Here is a 19904-nt window from a genome sequence, read left to right as displayed (position 1 = left end):
CAAATTGTTAAGTGAAGCGGTCGTCAAGATGGAAAGGGAGATGCGCATGCCCTGTTTCTCTCTTGGGTTAGGTTTCCAGTGGAGGGAGTGTTGCTACTAACACGGGGAAGGGTGGGGCTTCCATCCAGGGGATCAAAGGCTGGACTGGGCTGGGCTGGGCTGAGTGTTCAAGGGTTCACTCAGTTCCTTGTACAGCAGAGGTCCCGCGAATCCGCCATCAAGCATCCAGTCCGGTGACGTTCCCGTCCACTTATCGAACCGAGACAACATCAAGGTCGGGTCGGTTGGAAAGATAGAGGCGCACCTATCGAGAGCCGCGTGGACGATCATGTCCCCTTTCTCTCCTGATTGACGTTTCTCCATCTGTCCGTGAGGTCCCTCCCCCAGGTTCCGATCTCCCCCGCATTGATTGAGGTGGGCTCCAATGATGTGCCTTGTGCTAAAGTTGGGCGGCCCGGGGATAACAGGTACAGCATCAGGCTATGACTTTGAAGTGACAAGAGGTGCAATCAGCAAGTGCACATGTTGATGTCAATATTGCTTTCTTTTGGTCGCCAGCTGAAATGGAAGACGGGTATCTGTTGTTAATGTTTGATGTGGATAAAAGGACCTAGCACTGGTACTGGCTTACTGAGAACATGTGATAGCCATAATTGTCAACATGCGCGGAATGGGAGAGGGCAACTGCGGTTGTGAAGATAGCACCTTGATGGCTAATGGCCTTTCAACTTGACATTGTAAGTATCATGGCTGGATTTCAGTTGAATCGTGTTGCTTCAACCTCAAACAGCCTACTGTCAGTCGGAACGTTGTGGTAGGTATCATGAACAAGCAATGGTGTCGTTGCTGCGACCCCGTCTTGGTTTGCTGTTCCGACAGGTTCCTGTTGTGCATGATCGTGTCGGTAATAAAACCGAAACCTACATCATTCGCTCTTCAAATCATTCCTTCCATCCAGCATCCAGCCCGGTTGTGCCTCAGTTCCTCCCTTGAAGATCCGGGGTCACACTCTTCCAAGACTTCCTCTGCCCCTCCCTTTCCCCCGTCCAGCCCAGCCATTGGTCCTCCTCCACTTATAAGCCGCCGCGACTGTGGTGTATCGATGGGAGCAACCGACCCGGATGAAGCCAAGTCGGACTTGACCTTATTGTATAAATAAATGGCCGATTCCCTTCTCCCCATCAGATGATGCATCTGTAATCCGAGCCATCGATATCAACTTGCCGTGACCCAGGAACTTCCCCTTCTTCCTTCCTTTGTTTGCTGTTCTCTCATCAGAAGCATCTCTTGTTTCCGACTTGGACGCCAAGTCAACACAGGAAGGACGAAACCAGACATCAAGTGACGACAAAGAAACCACCAAACTCAACAGCAACCATTCCATCCATCTTGAAACAATATTCAGTTGCTTTTCTTCAAGGAATCACTCAGACGACCAAGTCCCATTGCGGTCGTATTTGGATTGCTGCCTAGGAGGACTATTCGCCGCTTCTACTCGACCGTCGGTCACAGTCCTTAAAACTGACCGTGCAAAGCAGAGCACGCGACCCCGCTCTGACATTTCGGCAGCAAACACATCCAACCGCGAGGGCTTCATAAGCTTGCAGCACGACACTGGAATATACGGATTCGAAGTGCAACAACAAAAACCTCGAACTTCAGCTAAACGGGACATTGATTGCCCTTCATCGAGGATATCCGAAGCTTTGCCTCTTTCGTCCCAAATTTTGTTGCCGGCTTCGATTCGCACAAGACGAAAGCTACCGGGAGTGTCCCTACAGTTGCGAAAAGAGACCGCCTTGCCATTCCGCAGTAAGTTCGAGTCCATTGCGTGTGATGCCGTCTCATCATTTCACATGACCACCAAGAATTGTAACCTGGCGATGACCATGGATCATGGTTGAGTAACCATAATAATCCGTCTTTGAGCATCCCTGTGATTATCTGGTGATTTTTTTTTCTGTTTTGTTTGGTTTCTGGGAGAAGCTTTCATAGCAAACCCGCCTCACCCAGCTTTTGCCGTCTCTCAATGACATCCCCAGACTGGAGTCCCCCATTTCAGCTGCCCCGGCCCGGGCTTCCCCGTTCCCCGCTTGAGCCCGAGCCTTGCCGCAGCCGCAAAGTGGAATGGTGGAATGGAGGAAGTGTTCCTTGACCAGACCGGCCCCACCTCACCAAACCGTTCGTACTGCATGCAAAAGAAGAAACGAGTCCCTACCTTTCCCGATGACCACCGTGCCACCTCCACGCGGGATATCATATCAGAGGCTGGCTTGGGTTGGGTTTTCCCAACAGGTCTCGAAAAGCTCCTCCTTTTCCCGATCGGGTATCCCGTATGATTTCTCTTCTGTCACGGCCGTCTAGGATGGCCGCCACCACTAGAGCCCTCCCTGGAGGAACCCAGACAGGGCAGAGGCTGACGGCATAGATGACGGCTTACTCTGCTTATCCCGTTTCTTTTTCTTTCCCTTTGCGTTGGTTCGGTTCAAGTCCGATGGGATCTTGATGTCGTTGCTGGAGCAATCATCCAAGTTGCCAGATCGAGATATTTCTGCAGAAGAGACTCCATATAAAAAGAGATGACTTGGGGCTAACATGGCTTTAAGCCTGCAGTACCCGCTAGGACTTGCTGGCTCATCAACAAACGTATAAGAGAGACCCCGGACAACACATACACACGTGTATCTTGTCGGTGTCTTCCCACTGTTCTTCAGTCGGTCTATAATCTTGTCAACAAGTTCATCCATACGCCTCAAATTCCAAGAACCATGTCCACTGTCAAGCAATCGGCCCAGGCCGCCACATCAGATGTCGTTGACACCGCTAAGAACGCCACGGCCGAGACGGTCACTGCCGCCACCGACTTTCTCCACACTCCGGCCGTCCGGGCAGCGCTCCCCTTCATCAATGGTGGTCTCAGCGGCATGGTGGCCACAACAGTCATCCAGCCCATCGACATGATCAAGGTGCGTATCCAGCTGGCCGGCGAGGGCAAGGCCGGCGGTCCCAAGCCGACCCCCCTCGGCGTCACGCGCGATATTATCGCCAGTGGCAAGGCCATGGACCTTTACACTGGCCTCTCGGCCGGTCTCCTCCGACAAGCCGTGTACACGACGGCCCGCATCGGCTGCTTCGACACCTTCATGAGCCGGCTCTCGGCGCGGGCCAAGGAGAAGGGCCAGTCGGTAGGCTTCAAGGAGCGGGCCTCGGCCGGTCTCGCGGCCGGTGGTCTCGCCGCCATGATCGGCAACCCGGCCGATCTCGCCCTCATCCGCATGCAAAGCGACGGCCTCAAGCCCGTGGCGGAGCGCAAGAACTACAAGTCGGTCATTGACGCCCTCGGCGGCATTGCGCGAAACGAGGGCGTCGCGGCGCTCTGGGCCGGTGCCGCCCCCACGGTGGTGCGCGCCATGGCGCTCAACTTTGGTCAGCTGGCCTTCTTCTCGGAGGCGAAAGCGCAGCTGAAGGCCAGGACGCAGTGGTCGAGCAAGGTGCAGACACTCAGTGCCAGTGCTATTGCCGGCTTCTTTGCCTCGTTCTTTAGCTTGCCGTTTGACTTTGTCAAGACGAGACTGCAGAAGCAGACGAGGGGCCCGGATGGAAAGTTACCATATAATGGTATGGTGGATTGCTTTGCTAAAGTGGCGAAGCAGGAAGGCGTGTTTAGGTTTTATCGGGGTTTTGGAACGTATTATGTGCGCATTGCGCCGCATGCGTGAGTGATTCCTGTCCCCGAGTCTTTTGGTGATGTGTGACTTGATGAATGGATTTGAGCTGACGATGATTTTGTAGCATGGTGACGCTGCTTGTTGCTGATTACTTGGGCTGGTTGACCAAGTAGGTTGGTGGTGACGGATGAGATAGTGATTATGAGATGGTGATGATGCCAGTGCGGAATTGCATAGAATAACAGTTGGGGCGTTTTGGAGAAATTGACACTGCTGCTTGGAATTATCTCGGTTTACTGGTTCATGCCGTCTTCCTGACTAGTCTACGTTATAGGATGGCATTTTCGTTTTGGTTGTCTGGTGTAGTATACCTTTTCTGTTAGTCTTGCTTGCTAGACAACTTGTTACATTACCATCCCTTTGTTATCGAAAATGATATATACTGTTCAATGTCTTGATTATGTCGTGAGACAAATGTTTGGCGTCGTGAGTTTCCCACCTGCCCAAGTTTTGTTTGGAGGTTTTGGGGTAAATTGTTAGCAGCTTTTGTGGAGGGTGCCGTAGCAGTTCAGGGTCAGGGTTATGTGTGGAAATGCAAGGGATGGCAGTGTTGCTGGGTAGCGGGGCCCCCTCGAAGCTGCCCTGCGGCCCAGACCCGGACGGTTCCTGGTACATAGACCTAGGCAGAGAGGTACGTACATCTTTGGCGGGGATCTTGGAGTCGGACAAAGCATTGGCTTCGCTCTTCTCCCATTCACCAACTCTAGTCTATCTTCTACAATATCTCCAACCCAGTCTGCAGTTCTTAAACTGTGGGAACGGTATTTGCTTCCAAGCAGTATTCCTCTCCACCAAAGATGACATACTAGACGGTCATGGATTCTCGGGATTGGACCCAGGCAAGTAGCTTCCACCCTTCCCTCCCTCAAGGTCCTCGACAAAGCCTCTCTGGCTAACTAACCATGCTCTTGTCTCTCAGCTGGGCTGTGTTGCCTACCCGTCGCCAATCCATCCAGACTACCATGCCGGACCCGCGTCGACAATAGCCTTTGATAACCAAGATGAGCTGCTATGGATCGGCACCCAAAAGGGCTTTGCCGGCTCCTTCATCGGCCGCGAGCTCAAGCGATTCACTGCCTTCCGAATACACCCCGAAACCGACGGTCCCCTCCGCCAATTCCTCTTCGTCGACAAGGGCGTCATCTTCCTCGGAAGCCGGAGCGTCTACATGGCAGCACGTAGTGGCGTGCCCATCTGGAGTATCCGCCATGAGTCCATGCAGGATCTGCGTGCCATGTCCTTCACTAGCAAGGGGACCTCCGAGATCCTCGTGGCCGGCTGGCAGAACAAGATGTTGGTCATTGACGTCAACAAGGGCGAGGTCGTCAAGGAGCTCCCAACACAAGATCAGTACTCCTTCCTCAAGATGAGCCGGTACATCTGCGCGGCAACAAACAAGGGCACCGTCAACATATTGGACCCCATTACTTTTACTATCAAGAAACAATGGCAGGCCCACGGGGCTTTCATCAACGATCTGGACACGTCCAACGACTTTATTGTCACATGCGGTGGCTCACACAGGCAGACACACAACACCCCGGCCATACTCGACCCTTACGTCAAGGTGTTTGACCTGAAGAACATGAGTGCTATGAACCCAGTTCCCTTTGCGCCGCTGGCCGCTCACGTGAGGATGCACCCGAGGATGTTGACAACGGCCATTGTCGTCAACCAGGCGGGCCAAATCCACGTGACGGATCTGTTGAATCCAAGCAACAGCCAGGTCTGCTACACGCAGCCTCAGGGCGTGGTGCTGCATTTCGACGTGTCGAGAACCGGAGAAGGAAAAGCACTTGCGGATAACAAGCACAACACCTACATCTGGGGGTCGCCCAACAAGATCCAGTTTACCGAGATAGGAATCCCGCCCAGGTTGCCGGACCCTCCCCAGCCGTCGTTGTTGCCGCCAGATCCAGACATGTTGGAGGAACTACCCCTGAGCCGCATCGGCTTGCCTTATTACCGAGAACAGCTGTTCTCAGCCTTGCCGCCGGATATCATCTCCGACGTGGGCGCTCCTCCGCAGCAGATCGATCCGAACATCTTGAGCACTCTTACCAAGACCGACTGGGGATACATTGGTCCCAACAAGACGGGCTTGCAGAGAAACCAGTACATAGATACCCGGTCGACTATGAAGACTTCCAACACAATACGAGCACCCAAGTTCTTGAGTGAAAAGGCGCGCGAGTCACAGACGGGTTCAGAAGACAACGCTCTTGCTACTACCGAATCGGCGATGATGCCTCCGAACAACGATCATTGGAGTCTGAGGCCGGAGGCGCCGCCTGAATACAGGATATGTGAGATTAAGTATAGCAAGTTCGGTGTGGATGACTTTGACTTTGGGTAAGTGCAGATAGGATTTTTGATTCCTTGTTCGGGGGTAGCGTACTGACATGGTCATTAGTTTCTTCAACAACACCCCATACCCTGGCTTGGAGAATAACATAACAAACTCCTATGCCAATTCCCTACTGCAGGTCATGCACTACACCCCCCTGTTGCGAAACATGGCCCTTCAGCACGCTGCTACGGCCTGTCTAGCTGATCCGTGTCTGCTGTGCGAGCTGGGTTATGTTTTTGACATGCTGCAGAAAGGTGAAGGGCCTTCTTGCCATGCTACTAACATGCTCAGGGCTCTTAATCATACTAGTAACGGTGAGTGATTGATTGTTGGGTATAATGGGGTATATACAGTGCGCAGCTAACCTATCAGCAGCTTCCGTTAGTGGTGTCCTCGAGGATATCGCCAAAGACAAGAACCCAAGCACTCTGGTCAAGAACCTCACCATGTTCCTTTTCGACAAGATCAGCCAGGACTACAAGGGCACTCCTCCGATTTCTACCGAACTCGAAAGGACTCTGTTCAAGCTGAACCAGCCTCCGAATTCTCTTGATTTAGTCAAGAGACTTCTAGAGACCGACGCGAGGTATCAGATCAAGTGTATGCACTGTCAACATGTCAGCCCAAGGACAGCAACGACATTCGTCAACAAGCTCTGCTACCCAGCAGCGAAACCAAACATTCGCGGAATGAAGGCACAACGCATCACTTTCTCGCAAGTGCTCAAGGCTGGACTCGAGAACGAGGCTGTGAACAAGGGTTATTGTACCAAATGTCAGCGCTACCAAAACCTTGACCAGCGCAAGATCATCTTCAACATCCCGGCTGTTTTGGCGCTCTGCACAGAGATCACCACTGCCGAGCACCGCAAGTTGTGGTCTACCCCTGGATGGCTGCCGGAGGAGATTGGTATCATAGTTGACCAAGGCCATGTTTACTGCTATGAAGGGGATGACCTCAAGTTGCATCTCAACAGGGGGATACATAATATCACAGTATACTCGTTGGTGGGTACGGTGGTTAACGTTGAGACCAAGTCACCACAGAAGAGTCATTTGGTGGCTACTGTTAATGGTACGTATATTTATTATTTGGATGAGGTGAAGGTGGATGCTGATATCATGTATAGTTGGGCGCGCGGAGCCAGAGAGCAAAGACCAGGATCGCTGGCATTTGTTCAACGACTTCTCGGTACGGGGCATTTCCAAGGTTGAGGCACTTACCTTCAACGCTGCTTGGAAGATGCCGGTTGTCGTCATGTTCCAGGTCAAGGCGGCCAACCATCGCTTCAACATGGACTGGAAGACACGTCTGGACACCTCCGTCCTCTTCAGGGATAACAACCCACATGCCCTCAAGACATACGAACTACTCGACCGAGAGACAGAAATTCCCGGTCCCGAAACTGTCATCGCAATTGATACGGAATTTATTCGACTTAAGGAGAGAGAGATCCATATCGACGAAGACGGGAAATCCAAAACCATTCGACCCATCTCGCACGCTATCGCGCGTGCCTCGGTTGTCCGCGGCCAAGGCTCCAGAGAAGGCGTTGCCTTCATCGATGATTACATCCACATCAAGGAAACCATTGTTGACTATCTCACCGAGTGGTCCGGTATTACACCCACCGATTTGGATCCCATCAACTCCCAGCGCAACCTCGTCTCGCCCAAAACTGCCTACAAAAAACTCTGGGTCCTCGTTAACCTGGGTTGCAAGTTCCTCGGTCACGGCCTCAGCCAAGATTTTCGCGTCATCAATATCCAAGTGCCTAGAAATCAGGTTATCGATACGTCTATCATCTTCATGAAGCCGCCTTCTCAGCGCAAGATTTCGCTTGCTTTCTTGGCTTGGTATTTGCTCAAGGAAGACATCCAGCAGAACACCCACGACTCTATCGAAGACGCCCAGACGGCGCTGAAGTTGTACAGAAAGTACGAAGAGTTCATGGCCGACGGGAGCTTCCACGATGTCTTGGAAGCGCTTTACAAAAAGGGCAAAACACTCAACTTCAAGCCGCCACGTATCTCCACCGGTGCAGCAAAGGACGCTGGTTTCGGAGCCGTACACCGCGTCGGCACTCCTCCCGTGCCTGCACCCGGGACGACCGAGGGAAGCTTTGAAATCTCCAATTCATCAACAACAACAACCGGCGGTGGCGCCCTCTCCGCCACCGGCGGCATGGGAAGCGCGAGCGCGAGCAGTAGTATGCCGTCCACCCCCGTCAGGAAGCCCATCGGTCTCGGAGGACCGTTTACCGTTGCTGGTGTTGTCAAGCCAAGCCCGGCTACTAGCCTTGATAATTTTGGTGCTGGTGCTGTTGGCACGGGAATCACAACAGCAGCAGGAACAATGGGTGGTGGATACGGTGGTTATGGTACGGATGGCGCGTATTGGGGTGGACCGAATGATATGGCGCCTACGAGTATGATTGGGGGATCGGCGTTTATTCCTGCTAAATTCCCGCCTGGACCGCCTGAGACGAGGGGATTTATACCGTATAGGCCGCAGGTGCTACTTGCGGAGCGGGAGGCAGCGGCTGCTGCTGCTGCTGCTGCGGCGGCGGCTAGTAATGATGTTGGTGGTAATGGTGGTGCTGGTGGGGAACAGGGGAAGCAAGAGTAGAATGGTTCTTCTCCTGCTGTTGGCGAGGAACCTGTTGGTGAGGAACTTGAGGAGCAAAAGAAGGGGCAGAAGCTAGAGGAGGAAGCCCACACTTCTCGTGCTGCTGTTGGCAGTGGTTATAGTTATTTTCCTGCTGATCATCTGTCTCCTCCTCCCCCTTTCGTCAGCGAGGAATCTGACGATGATGAAATGCGGAGGCAGCAGCAGGAGCTTTTTGCGCCTGAACCTTATGCTCCTGATTTCGAGCAAGATCTTTTCGAAGGCTCTCGTCGCGACGAAGGCTCTCCTGTTGTCCAGTACGTTTCTCCTCCAGCCGTCGAGGAGGATGATTCTTCTACTATCAAAGAAGTGTCTTCTCCTGTTGTCAAGGAAGTGTCTTCTCCTGCTGTCAGTTCCTCCTCCCCCCTTGCTGCTGCTGCTGCTGCTATTGGTGGCGAGGAAAAAGAAGAGAAGCAAAAGGATGAAGATTCGCCTCCCGCTATCGAGGAAGCTGCTGCTGCTCCTTCTGTCGTAACAGGTTCTTCTTCAACTCTGGCTGCTGAGAAACAGCGGAAGCAAGAGGAGGAAGAAGGTTCTTGCGCTGTCGGTGGTGGTGGTGGTGGTGGTGGTGGTGGTGAGGAGGGGAAACAGGAGAAGCAAGATGATCAGGGCTCTACTCCTGCTTTAGCGCCTTAGAAGGGCTGGAAAAACGCAAGGAAAGCTGGGAGAGTTAAGGAGAAATATAAAGCGGGTCATAAGAGGTTTGTCCTCCCCTGATCACAGGATTGGGTTGCAGCAAGGTCACGATACAATCGGGGCGTGGTAGCATAGGTAAAAGAAGCATGAAGCATGCGGAGATGAGTATGGATATTCCCCAGCGGTAGATAGGGCGGTTATTGCTAGAGTAAATATGAATTGATTGGAAGCGATTATGTTCCTTGATATGTTTGGGGCTGGTAGTGAGTTGGTGATTTTTGGTACCCTGATGGGGAAACAAGAAGAAGAAGAAGAAGCAGAGTGTCGTACCTGTTTCTTGCTAGCAACCTACATACTACATACAATCCTGTCAGGTGTTGAGTTCGAGCTTTCGTTTCTCAAGTCGAATTCCCTCTCAATCTCTAATACTTCTCTCGCCATTCCGTTTCGAACGGAATTTCCATGTCACATCAACTATCCCATCTACGCGCGCTCATTGCCTCTCGTGATTCTTACTCTTGCGAGCAACCAGAGTCTAGACACTTGTGTTTACTGTAACGCCCCAGCTTCCTATCCCCACTTTGGGTCATTATTTTGATCATGGAGGTAGACGTACATACAAGCCACTTTGGCTGGGGCATGATGTCACTGATTTCGGCGACTTTCTTTCTTGAGGCACTGAGCATACTTTCCCCGGAACTTTTGTTTTTGATTGAAAGTTTCTCTTCTTGTCTTCTCGATGACCACATTAGGTAGGCACATACAGCCAAGCGCAACGATACCTACCTACCGCAAAGATTCGGGGCATAGCTTTTCAACTTCCAGGGAAATCAAGCAGGGTCTGCAAGCACACTGCAATATTTATGCCCACCAAGATTTCTATGCACGATGGTAATTCTGAATATCCCCACCCTCCAACTCCCTTAAAAAAATAGGTGGGAAAAGGCAGAGCTCTAGAGGAATCTGATTTACAGTGCTTTGGGATAGTAACACGTCTCCCCCACTCTTTTCTGAAGGCATAAAATCCACATAATCGGGCATATGTATGTCTGATTATGCCTGATTTCCCTGGAAGTTGAAAAACTATGCCCCGAGTCTTTGCGGTAGGTATCGTTGCGCTTGGCTGTATGTGCCTACCCTGCTTTTCTTTTCCAAAGTTTAGGTTTTAGCTTACCTGCTTTACGTGCTTTACCTGCTTGCCTTGTTTGGTCAAGGGGTAGGGTATCTATCCGAAACTGGATCCTGCACGTGGTGAATGCATCTCGACCTAGGCACGAAAAGCAAGATGAGATATCCCAAGGTTGTGAAAGAGGCGGGTATACGAGGAGGCCGATAAGTTGACTCGATGAAAGTGTGGTCACGATGCAAACTCCCACAAGGCCACTACACAAGCTTCGACCGTTTTCGACCAACAAATCGTTACTATCGTCACCGACACAGGCATCACCACACTTTCGGCGTCCACTCCTCGCTCTAACAAGTGCAGCTTCGATTCTGAGTAACACTTTGTGGATAGTACTCAGACATAGTAACATACTAAGACTACAGTAAGTACCACATATCACCGAGAATTCCAAGGGGCTTCAAGAGTCGATCTTCCTGAGCCAGGAGAAGACTGACCCACGTCATGACTCTTGGACTCTTTCATTTGAAGAGCCTCTATCGCTCCTGCTCTTTATATACGCTTCGTATCGTCATTCCACAAAGAGCACACGCGGCATAAAATGGGTAATCGTAGCAAGGAGAGGCACTGCCGGGCATTTTGCACTTCATCACACACTACGAAGCGTCAAGACCAGGACGCTCACCGGCACCTGAGTACACTTGATACCACACTCGGGAAAGCCGATATAACCCCCATCATCACCGTATATGAGGTCACCAGTATGGGCTATAAAAAAAAAAGAAGAAAAACTTTGACAACCTCTTCATCATCATTGGGGCCAAAAGCCAAACCAGTAATCACCACGTCAGAAAGCTCGGCTCGTTCTAGACAAAATAGTTTGAGACCCTTTGGACATGACACCTGAGATATAATCTTACTACGCATTCAACTAAGCGTCCTTTTCACACCTTTGAACCTGATTTTCAGGCAACATCCGGATAGAAATATCCCATAGAGAGCGTACTCGATGTATTTGCGATTTCTCTTGATCTCTATCACAGTCCTTTGCAACGGTTTTTTTCAAGTAATCGACTTACTCGCCCGCTAAGCCACGAAAGGTCTCATCGGTTTTGTCATGGGCGAGTTCGGGTATGGTGTCCGAGCATGGATAGTACGGCAATAGAACCTAGCCGGTCCCTATGAGCTCAGTATCATGATGTATACCACCGATAGCTCTGAAAGACTTGAACGTTGCAGCAACACTGGCTATCTCCTCCCACTCACTTCTTCCGCCACAGATCATCATCCACCCGCCGTCGTCATCACTGCAGCAACGAGTGTCGCGCGAGAGCAAGAAGGAGCCTCCCGACCTTCAGGACTAGTTTTGGGGGGTATCGGTAATAATCACTCACCAGTCTTGAGCGGAAATCGCCTCGGTTTCTCACGACGCTCCTCCTTCTTTGAATCCTCTGGTCTTTGCTGTTACCGCTGCTGCGGAGAGAGAACTGCGCAGGCAGGTGCGAGTCTGACATCGCGTGACAGGCGCAAAATCACAGTAACAACTGGGGGGGGGGGGGGGGGGGGGGGGGGGCTGCTAGGGCCATGGATGGTTGACATATGGCTCTTTTATTTTTGGCTCAGTTCCTTCTGGCTTTATGAGGAGTCGGGGAAAGAGGAGAATGAGTCTGAGAAGGAATATCATATGGACAGGCTCGAGGTAGAGGGGGGGGATTATGTTCAACATAAAAGGACGTGGAAAACAAAATTACGACGTCTTGTTCCAGTCTACCGACATGAACTTTTATCATCATTCATCAATCCCACCGCACATTCTTTGGAAATATCACCAACAGTATGACAACTTCGGACACTCATTTTTTTCTTTACCTTCCAGCATTCTTTGGAACGGCCACCAACAGCAGCACACAACACTGGAGACACTCGTCTATCCTTCAGTCTCATGGACTTAGCTACGAACACCATCCACACAGACAAAAAGCAGAACGCAGGCCAAACACGACGGTCAAGGTCGATATCCATTCATTTGTTTCTCCACGAAACTGTATCTGATCGGCATTCTTCTCATCTTGGTCATCCATCGGTGGACTTTCCCGCTTGCTTGCTTGGAGCCTTTCTCCCGACTTCCATTTACTATCTCGTCCCCGTTATCGTTGAGGTGGCCATCTTCCTTCATACCAGACCCTGCTACTTTGAGTCTTGAGAAACGAAAACCAAACCTCGCCACTAGTTATGTTTCCCATCATTGCCTCCCTGAGCACACCACGCCACATCGACATACACCCCATAATTTGAACAGCTTATCCGTTCGACGTGGTGCCCAGTCAGTATTCCTCTGAGCAAGCAAGCAAGCATCAATGCCAACAATCCAAGCAAGATTCGGAAACAAACACCCAGCTATCACTCATCGGCATCATGACTCCAGCCAACAACGAGATGGAGAAGCTTTCAATCTGGGCTTTCTGGACAGGACGACGTGTGGAACGGGACAAATACCACGACGGCACACCATACTCCCCCCCCCCCCCCCCCCCCCCCGGGGTCACGACATCATATGTGGCTTTTTTTTCTTCCTCAGACTCCCTCGCTGGATTATTCTTGCTTGGGTGTCCATTTGTCGGTCCCACTCATCTTCCCCCTTAGCTCGTTAGGACACGTCGAGCTGTCTTCAAGTCACTTGTGAAGGCCCTTTGTCGCAAACCTGTTTGGGCATTATAACGACATGAGGTCTTATGTCTACTTTCATTAGAGCACTCGGATCTTGCAAGACCTCTACAATGGTTCCCATAACGTGTTTTACTTTTATTTTTATGTATATATATATATATTTGTTATTTCCACATTCTTGCGAGGATATCAAGCGGTTATTAGCAGCGAAAAACAGACAACGCCAAAGCAATGAAACTCATCGCGTCGTATTGTTCAAACAACATCATGTTTCATAAAGCGGAAGACAGACAGAGAATGTGGAAGTGGTCGTTAGGCAAAGATTGATTGTCTCTCATTCTCATTCATGCTTCGATTTTTGATGATAGTGTGGTCTACTACGTATACTATGTATGACTGCACGTACAGCCTTTTGATTCCTTTTTCTCTAAACTGATTTGATTGCTCTGCGTCTTGCCTGATGCTCCTTGCTTCGTTTGGAAACAACAAGCGAACTAGATGCCAATTTTTTTTCTTTCTTTCTTTTTCTCCCTTTTATGTATGAAATTATCCACGTTAGCCCCAGTCTCTAAGAGTTGACTCGAGTTTTGAGGGTGGGAGGTAAAGGAGAAAAAGAAAAGAAAAAGAAAGAAACCAAATTCAAGCGTGTCTGAAAACCGTGACGCCTGAGTCCATGTTGTTTGATGATGATGACGTTGCTGATGGATGTGGTCGAATGGAGCGGTCTTTTTGAGAGCTGGAACCTTGCGGACCCTTCGAATGGATGCCGGACCCGTGGCCGAATTATCAGGGTCTTGTTGCGTGTCCGTAGATGCGCGAGTCGTGATAGGAAAGTGGTTTAGAGATAGATAACAGCGGTCCGGGTCGTACAGCGGGATGGATAGACAGAGAGAGGATTGTTCGATGACTAACGGAATTCATCTCCCCGAACAAAAGACGAGAGAGAAAACACACAAGAAAAAACACAAGTTAGCCAGACTCAAAATCAATCCAGATCTTCGTTGGGCTGGTAGATGTGGCGAGACCGCGTAGGGTCCTTGCGCATGGCCTGGCCTGAACCGGTGAACCCAACTGTTTTTGTTATAATCATTTTCATGTCAGCAAGAATATCCTGTTCATTACGACAGCGAGGAGGACAGACGAAAGGGGGAAAAAAAAAAAAAAAAAAGAAAGAAACTCACCCCTCCCATGCACCCCCTCGGGCGTCCTAAACATACTCTCCTTCTTCGTCGCGCCCTTTCCAAACTTGCCCTTGGCCGTAAACTCCTGCCACTTGTTCTTGCCCTTCTCCAGCTCCTTATTAGCCTTGATCTTCTTGAACTTGGGTTTCCCATCCTTATCAAACTTGGAGTCCCCCTTCCCCTTTCCTCCTGCTTCTTCCGCCGCCGCTGCTGCCGCCGCCGCCAACGCACCAGGGTATAGTTCAGGTCCAGCGGAGAGGGTGATGCCGTCCGAGTTCCTGACCATGGCCGCTGCGCCTGCGGCAGAGGAGGCCGGGATGGAGGATGGGATGGGATAAGTGTCGGGATCTGCGGCTTTGCGTTTGAAGCCTGCGCTTGCGCTTGCGCCAGTCGATGAGGAAGAGGCGGCAGCAGCAGCGCCGGGGGTAGGAGTGGTGGAAGACGCCATGGGCTTAATGTCCTTTGCTCTCAACGTCTCGACGGTGTCGTAGCTCTTGAACTTGACAGTGTAGATGGGTGCGGTCGAAGAACCGGTAACGGAAACGATCTTGGCGGGGTAGAAGCCCTTGTCGCCCGACAGCCAGCGGGCCATGACGGTGTCGTTGACTTGGTAGTTTACTTGTGCTGGCGCCTCTTCCTTCTCTGGTTGCGGAGTGGTGGTGGCGGCGGCGGCGGACGGCTTCTTGAAGGCGGGGTGGTTCTCGCGCGACCATTTTGGTGGTTCTTCTGCTGCTGGTGCTGGCGCGGCGGCACCTTGGCCGGAGGGTTTTCGTGATGATGAGGAGGAGGGAATGCCGATGGCGAGCGGTTCTTGATTCTGAGCGGGGACGGCGGCAGAAGCACTTTTAAGTTCGGCGAGGGAGTCGTCGAGGAGTTGGATGCAGTTGACGAGTTCGGTCCGGAGGGCGAGAAGTTCTTCGTTTTGAGGATCATCCTGGAGCGAGGTATCGACGAGTTCGAGCTGGAGAATGGGGGCTTCTATTAGTATGACGACGCTTTCGGGAAAAGGGGATGGGTAAAACGTACTTGGGTCTCGTACTCCTTGCGCTCCGCTTCGAGTTGCGCTGCCATCTTGAACTGTTTCCAAGTATTTGGTGTTGAGTGACGAAATCGGGTGGCGCTAATGGTTACCGAGAACTTCGCTGGGCTGGAAAGAGGTTGGAGTGGCGGTCTGTCGTAGTTTGACTGAAATTGCAAAAGTTTGTATTGTCGGGCGCAAAAGGATGGGAATTGGGAAGAGAAGTCAAGTTGGCGCACACGGCTCGATGCGATACGTGATCAATTAAATGTAGCGCGGGAACCTTGGATGACGCACGGACGAAAATGCTTATCCGAACCATCACCAACTTGCGACCCGGAAGGAACACACTATTCACACTAATTACACTGAGCAAAAGGCTTCGAAAGTCAGTCAGTTAAACACTCAAATAGTTACCAGACAAAGACCAAATACAGTAGTTGCTTCCTAAATATGCTATGCTCATGTAAAACATCACGCTGACCCATCCTTCGAGTGTCCCCCCTTCCCGTCTCACACACCATTCTCGTCTAGTATGTATCCGTCTACACGACCTGACCTCATACCGACATTCAATGACCTATGAACCAGTACCTGTTTCTTTGTTATGTATACGCATAATCGTGCCCGTTGTCCTTAACGCCTTTCCAAAGCAACCAACCCCTCTCTCAGCAATGAAAGCTCGTGACTGACGTCTTCAACCCGACCAGATTCTCGTCGAACAATACTCCTACGCACTTCGACTGACACTACTGACCAACCCCACCACTTCCCTTAACAACTCTGGCGGCGGCTCATTCTGAAACTCACCACAGGCAGCACAGCTCTCACTTACAAGCGTCCTCGCATCCGAAGCCTCGCTTGCACCTTTATCCGCCCCATCATAACTCCTCGCAATCTTCCCAGTCACACCAACCCCATCACCAACATCAACCGTCACTCCATTCCTCGTGATATCAGCTTCAAGCCCCTCAGCTCCAGTCCCAAGCCCGCAGGTCTCCTATTCCTGGCTAACGCTCAGATCCAGACTCTTGTCCCACAAGGCCCTCAGAATCGCCTGCGTCTCCGCATGTTCGCTTCTATCCACCAGACTCGACCCGCTCAGTCGTGAACTGGAACCACCATTGGCACCGTTCAACATGCCCACATGCGGCTGTCCGCCATCTCCATCGCCGTCGAGACTAGAGCTGGTACTATTAGCCCTGGTCCCGATCCCACCAAGTCCTGAAAACCGGGCTGCGGCAGAGACGGCTTTGGAGGGGATAGCAGACATGGAGTTGCTGTGCTGATGGTTGGCGTTGATAGTGGCCTGAGCGAGGAACGAGTCTCGCGGCTCTCTGCCGTCGCGGAGGAAATTGGGTCGGCCACCGCTTAGTTCGGAGCCGCGCTTGGAGTGAGAAGTTCCCGGTCGGGAAGCGCGGCCGCCACCGTTCATGTTCAAAGACCCGTTCTGCAGAGCCTGGCACTGAGCTATGCGTGCTATTGAGCGGGCTACGGGGTTTTGGTAGCGGCGGACGACAAGGTATTCCATGCCGGTGCGCTCGAGGATTCTGGTGAGGCGCGGGTCGCGGTTGTCGTACCCGTTTCCGTTGAGCGGGAGGCCGGGAGTCAGTGGGCCAAGGGTTGGGTGGTGCGGTGGAACCTGTGGCTGGTCCAGGGTTGAGCTGGCTCGCTGAAGATTGAGCTTCTGTTGAGTTCGGTTCAGATCTTTGAGACCGCCATATACGCCACTGGAGACGCTGGTTTGGGTGCCGTTTCGTTTTCTGGTGGTTCTCCTGATCTCAGTACCTTCGTCGTCCGAGTCCGCCCCGAGTTTGGAACCTTGGTGGCCGGCATGCTCGAGACTTCCCATCGATCGTGAGGTGCCATTCTCTGTCGTGGTTCGGATGCTGGTAAGGAAGGATTCACCGGGGTTGCTGGGATTCCCAGTAGATCCAAGCTGATCACCTCCGACAAACCGCGAGGTGAGTAGCTCCTCCTTTTCGCTACTTCCTGGACGTATTTGGGAAGAAAGCATCGAAGAAGCCGGAGACGTCGGCCGTGAGGCGTTTAGCTGGACCTGTACGCTTTCTGTGGACATCTTGGGCGCCGAAATCATCGATGGTACTCGTTTCAGAATGCGTTCTGTAAGAAGCTGGTTATGTGACTGGCTGGTAGTGGTGCTATGTGCGATACTTGGCGCAATGCTCGGCGCGATGCTAGTCTGACTGCTGCTATTCTTGTTGGTAGGCGGTTTCGAGAGCTGTGGCATTTGTTGTTGTTGTTGTTGTTGTTGTTGCTGCTGCTGCGGTTGCTGTTGCTGCTGGGAGATATTGTTGGCGGAAGCAACAGTATTATTACTGGGCTGAACACGCTGCTGGTGTGAAGGAAACGGAAATTGAACCTGTGTTACTCGCGGGCTGTCAACCTGCCCCTGGGGCGGTAGCGCGGAAGCCAACGGATGCAGGTGATTCTCGTTTGCTGTCTCGGCACCGTTGATTGTCGACCCGCGCCGCGACAGGAGAGGGGAGGCTGATGTGCTAGCGTCCACCCACTCGTCCTGATCGTCCTCGTCGTCGTCCTGACCGTCGTCTCCTATGTTAAAGTGAACCTTGCTATGTCGTTCGCCCTTGAGCTTGTGGACGGCGGGGTTGGATGTGGACCGCTTGAGCAGATTGGATGTAGACTTTGCTTTGCCTTTTCCAGTTCCGGCTACGTCGGCATTGGATCGATTGCGCTTCAGCGCCGTCGCAGAAGTATTCTTGAGGTTGGTAGAGACAGTCACGAGGTCCTGGGACGTCGAGCGGCGGTGGTTCGACGCAAGGAAAGGCGGCCGTTCAGGCGATGTAGGTGATTCTCCCTGTCGGCTCGCGGCGGTGTTGGTACGATTCAGCTTCACCGTGGAGGTCGAGCCATGGTGTTTGTGTAGGCCTTTGGAGGAGGGGGCTTTTCCGTGCAGCCGAGAACCGCCAACTACGTGCTTGGGGCCCTTTGCGCGGTGGTGGTGGGTGTTGCCATTGCCTGTCTGATCGCCGCCGACCTGAGAAGAGCTGCTGTCGCGGTGATACAAAGTCGGCCGTTTTGATTGGCCGGGGGCGCCCGATGTATCGCTATTCTCCCTATCCCTAGGCATGACTGTGGTGTGCTTATTTCCTGTGCCCCCTCTTGGCCTTTCCGTAATGATCCTATCCGACTCCGATCCCACGCTCACTGGTGTAGCGGCGCTTCCTTGTTTGTCGTCGGACTGAAAAGACGACTTTGTCGTTCTCTAGACTGGCCGAGGGTATACAGCACCCGGTGACGCAAGGAGATGCCCGGCCTAGCGAGGCGGATCGATTTCGAGCGAACGAGCTTTGGTTCGGCTTTCGACCTTTGTGGAGGGGTTCGTGCAAAAGCTTCGGCTGTCCGTGTGTTGCTTGCTGGCTTGCGGTTTCCTGCTGGTTTCCTGCCGGCAGTAGGCGTTCCTTTCTGTTGGTCAACCGCAACTGAACCCCGAGAACTAGCGGGCGTAAATTGGAAGTTCGCTTTGAGCTCTGATCAGGTTCGTCAGAAAGGCGGGGAAACCCAATCGGTTCCCAATCGAGTCAATGATTGCCGGCGTAATCGTGGGAGAGCCGTGCTCGGTAGGTAGCGAAGAAGCGAGGTTTCTTGAAGCTTTCTTTTCGTTCGCTGAAGATTTCGAAAAGATTAGAGTGGTCCGGCGTGATGTAACCAATCGTCGATCTCGTTGCTAGTGGGCGCCGCGAATGTGCGTGTGGTAAGTAGAGCTGGAAAGCACAAGTTGGGCGCAGCTGTTCGATGGTCAGGTCAGGTATATGATAGCCCCGAACACCAGCAAAGTGGGAAGCGTCTTTGCTGATGGAATTTGAAGTTGGACAATCGAATTGGAAGTTCCTTGGTTGTTGAGCTCCAGACTCCAGGCACTTCCTCGGGGTTCCTTCTTGCCTGCCACAGGCCAGCCAGCCAGCCCTTGTCATCAATTCGAACTAGGACCGACTAACGTAGAGTAGTGTAAAAAAAGCACTTTGTTAGCGGCTTCCCCCCCCCACTGGAAGCCCCCTCCGGAACCGGCTCGACAGCGGGCATACAAACCACTGGGCCCGAGTAAAAGAACCCCCCACAATCCAATATGTAACGTCCAACTAGGAAAGAATCTACACTACTGTAATACTGTACATATGTACAACCGCCTCAATCACAAGCTCAACTCTCATAATATCACTTTTCACTTTCAAAGCATCTCCAATCATGACGAACTCCCCTGCTCCTCCTCCTTCGGCATCTAACTTTCCCGTCTATTAGTGTGTAGCAACTCCACGATCTCGATTCTCTCGAAAAGAAAGAACTGAGCGAAGCGATCCTCCAAAAGCGGTGACGACTGACCACGGCAACGAAAGGGGCTTTGCTTCCACGGCACATTTCCCCATTGGTCAAAACCCGCCCGCCACCATTCAGACAGCATTCGAATACGTACATACCGTACATACCCAACCCGGACGGACTTGGTCAGGCCCACTGGCCAGGGCAGGGCACTCAAACAGTGAACCTCGACCTT

General features: G+C 52.0%; 3 protein-coding genes across 3 annotated transcripts; 1 reads left to right on the top strand and 2 right to left on the bottom strand.

Moving 5' to 3' along the window:
• Positions 1-2768: 2768 nt before the first annotated feature.
• Positions 2769-9381, top strand: B0T23DRAFT_429075 (uncharacterized protein; the record flags this gene model as incomplete). Its single annotated transcript, XM_062840166.1, has 7 exons — positions 2769-3715; positions 3793-3808; positions 4648-6080; positions 6142-6392; positions 6454-7152; positions 7208-8658; positions 8734-9381. 7 exons carry the CDS (start codon positions 2769-2771, stop codon positions 9379-9381), a joined length of 5445 nt encoding a protein of 1814 aa, XP_062693305.1.
• A 4775-nt stretch (positions 9382-14156) lies between these two features.
• B0T23DRAFT_315596 (uncharacterized protein) lies at positions 14157-15423 on the bottom strand (the record flags this gene model as incomplete). Its single annotated transcript, XM_062834867.1, has 3 exons — positions 14157-14242; positions 14353-15313; positions 15379-15423. The coding sequence occupies 3 exons, from the start codon at positions 15421-15423 to the stop codon at positions 14157-14159; spliced, it is 1092 nt and encodes a 363-aa protein (XP_062693304.1).
• Positions 15424-16111: 688 nt separating this feature from the next.
• Positions 16112-18707, bottom strand: B0T23DRAFT_151085 (uncharacterized protein). The gene has a single exon (XM_062832540.1). It carries the CDS (start codon positions 18480-18482, stop codon positions 16371-16373), a length of 2112 nt encoding a protein of 703 aa, XP_062693303.1. The 5' UTR covers positions 18483-18707; the 3' UTR covers positions 16112-16370.
• Between the last annotated feature and the right edge of the window lie 1197 nt (positions 18708-19904).

Source organism: Neurospora hispaniola (assembly GCF_033458365.1).
Source record: "Neurospora hispaniola strain FGSC 10403 chromosome Unknown B0T23scaffold_4, whole genome shotgun sequence".
Taxonomy (NCBI): domain Eukaryota; kingdom Fungi; phylum Ascomycota; class Sordariomycetes; order Sordariales; family Sordariaceae; genus Neurospora; species Neurospora hispaniola.
The sequence above is the reverse complement of the archived record's forward strand: the minus strand, read 5'-3'. Positions and strand labels throughout refer to the sequence as shown.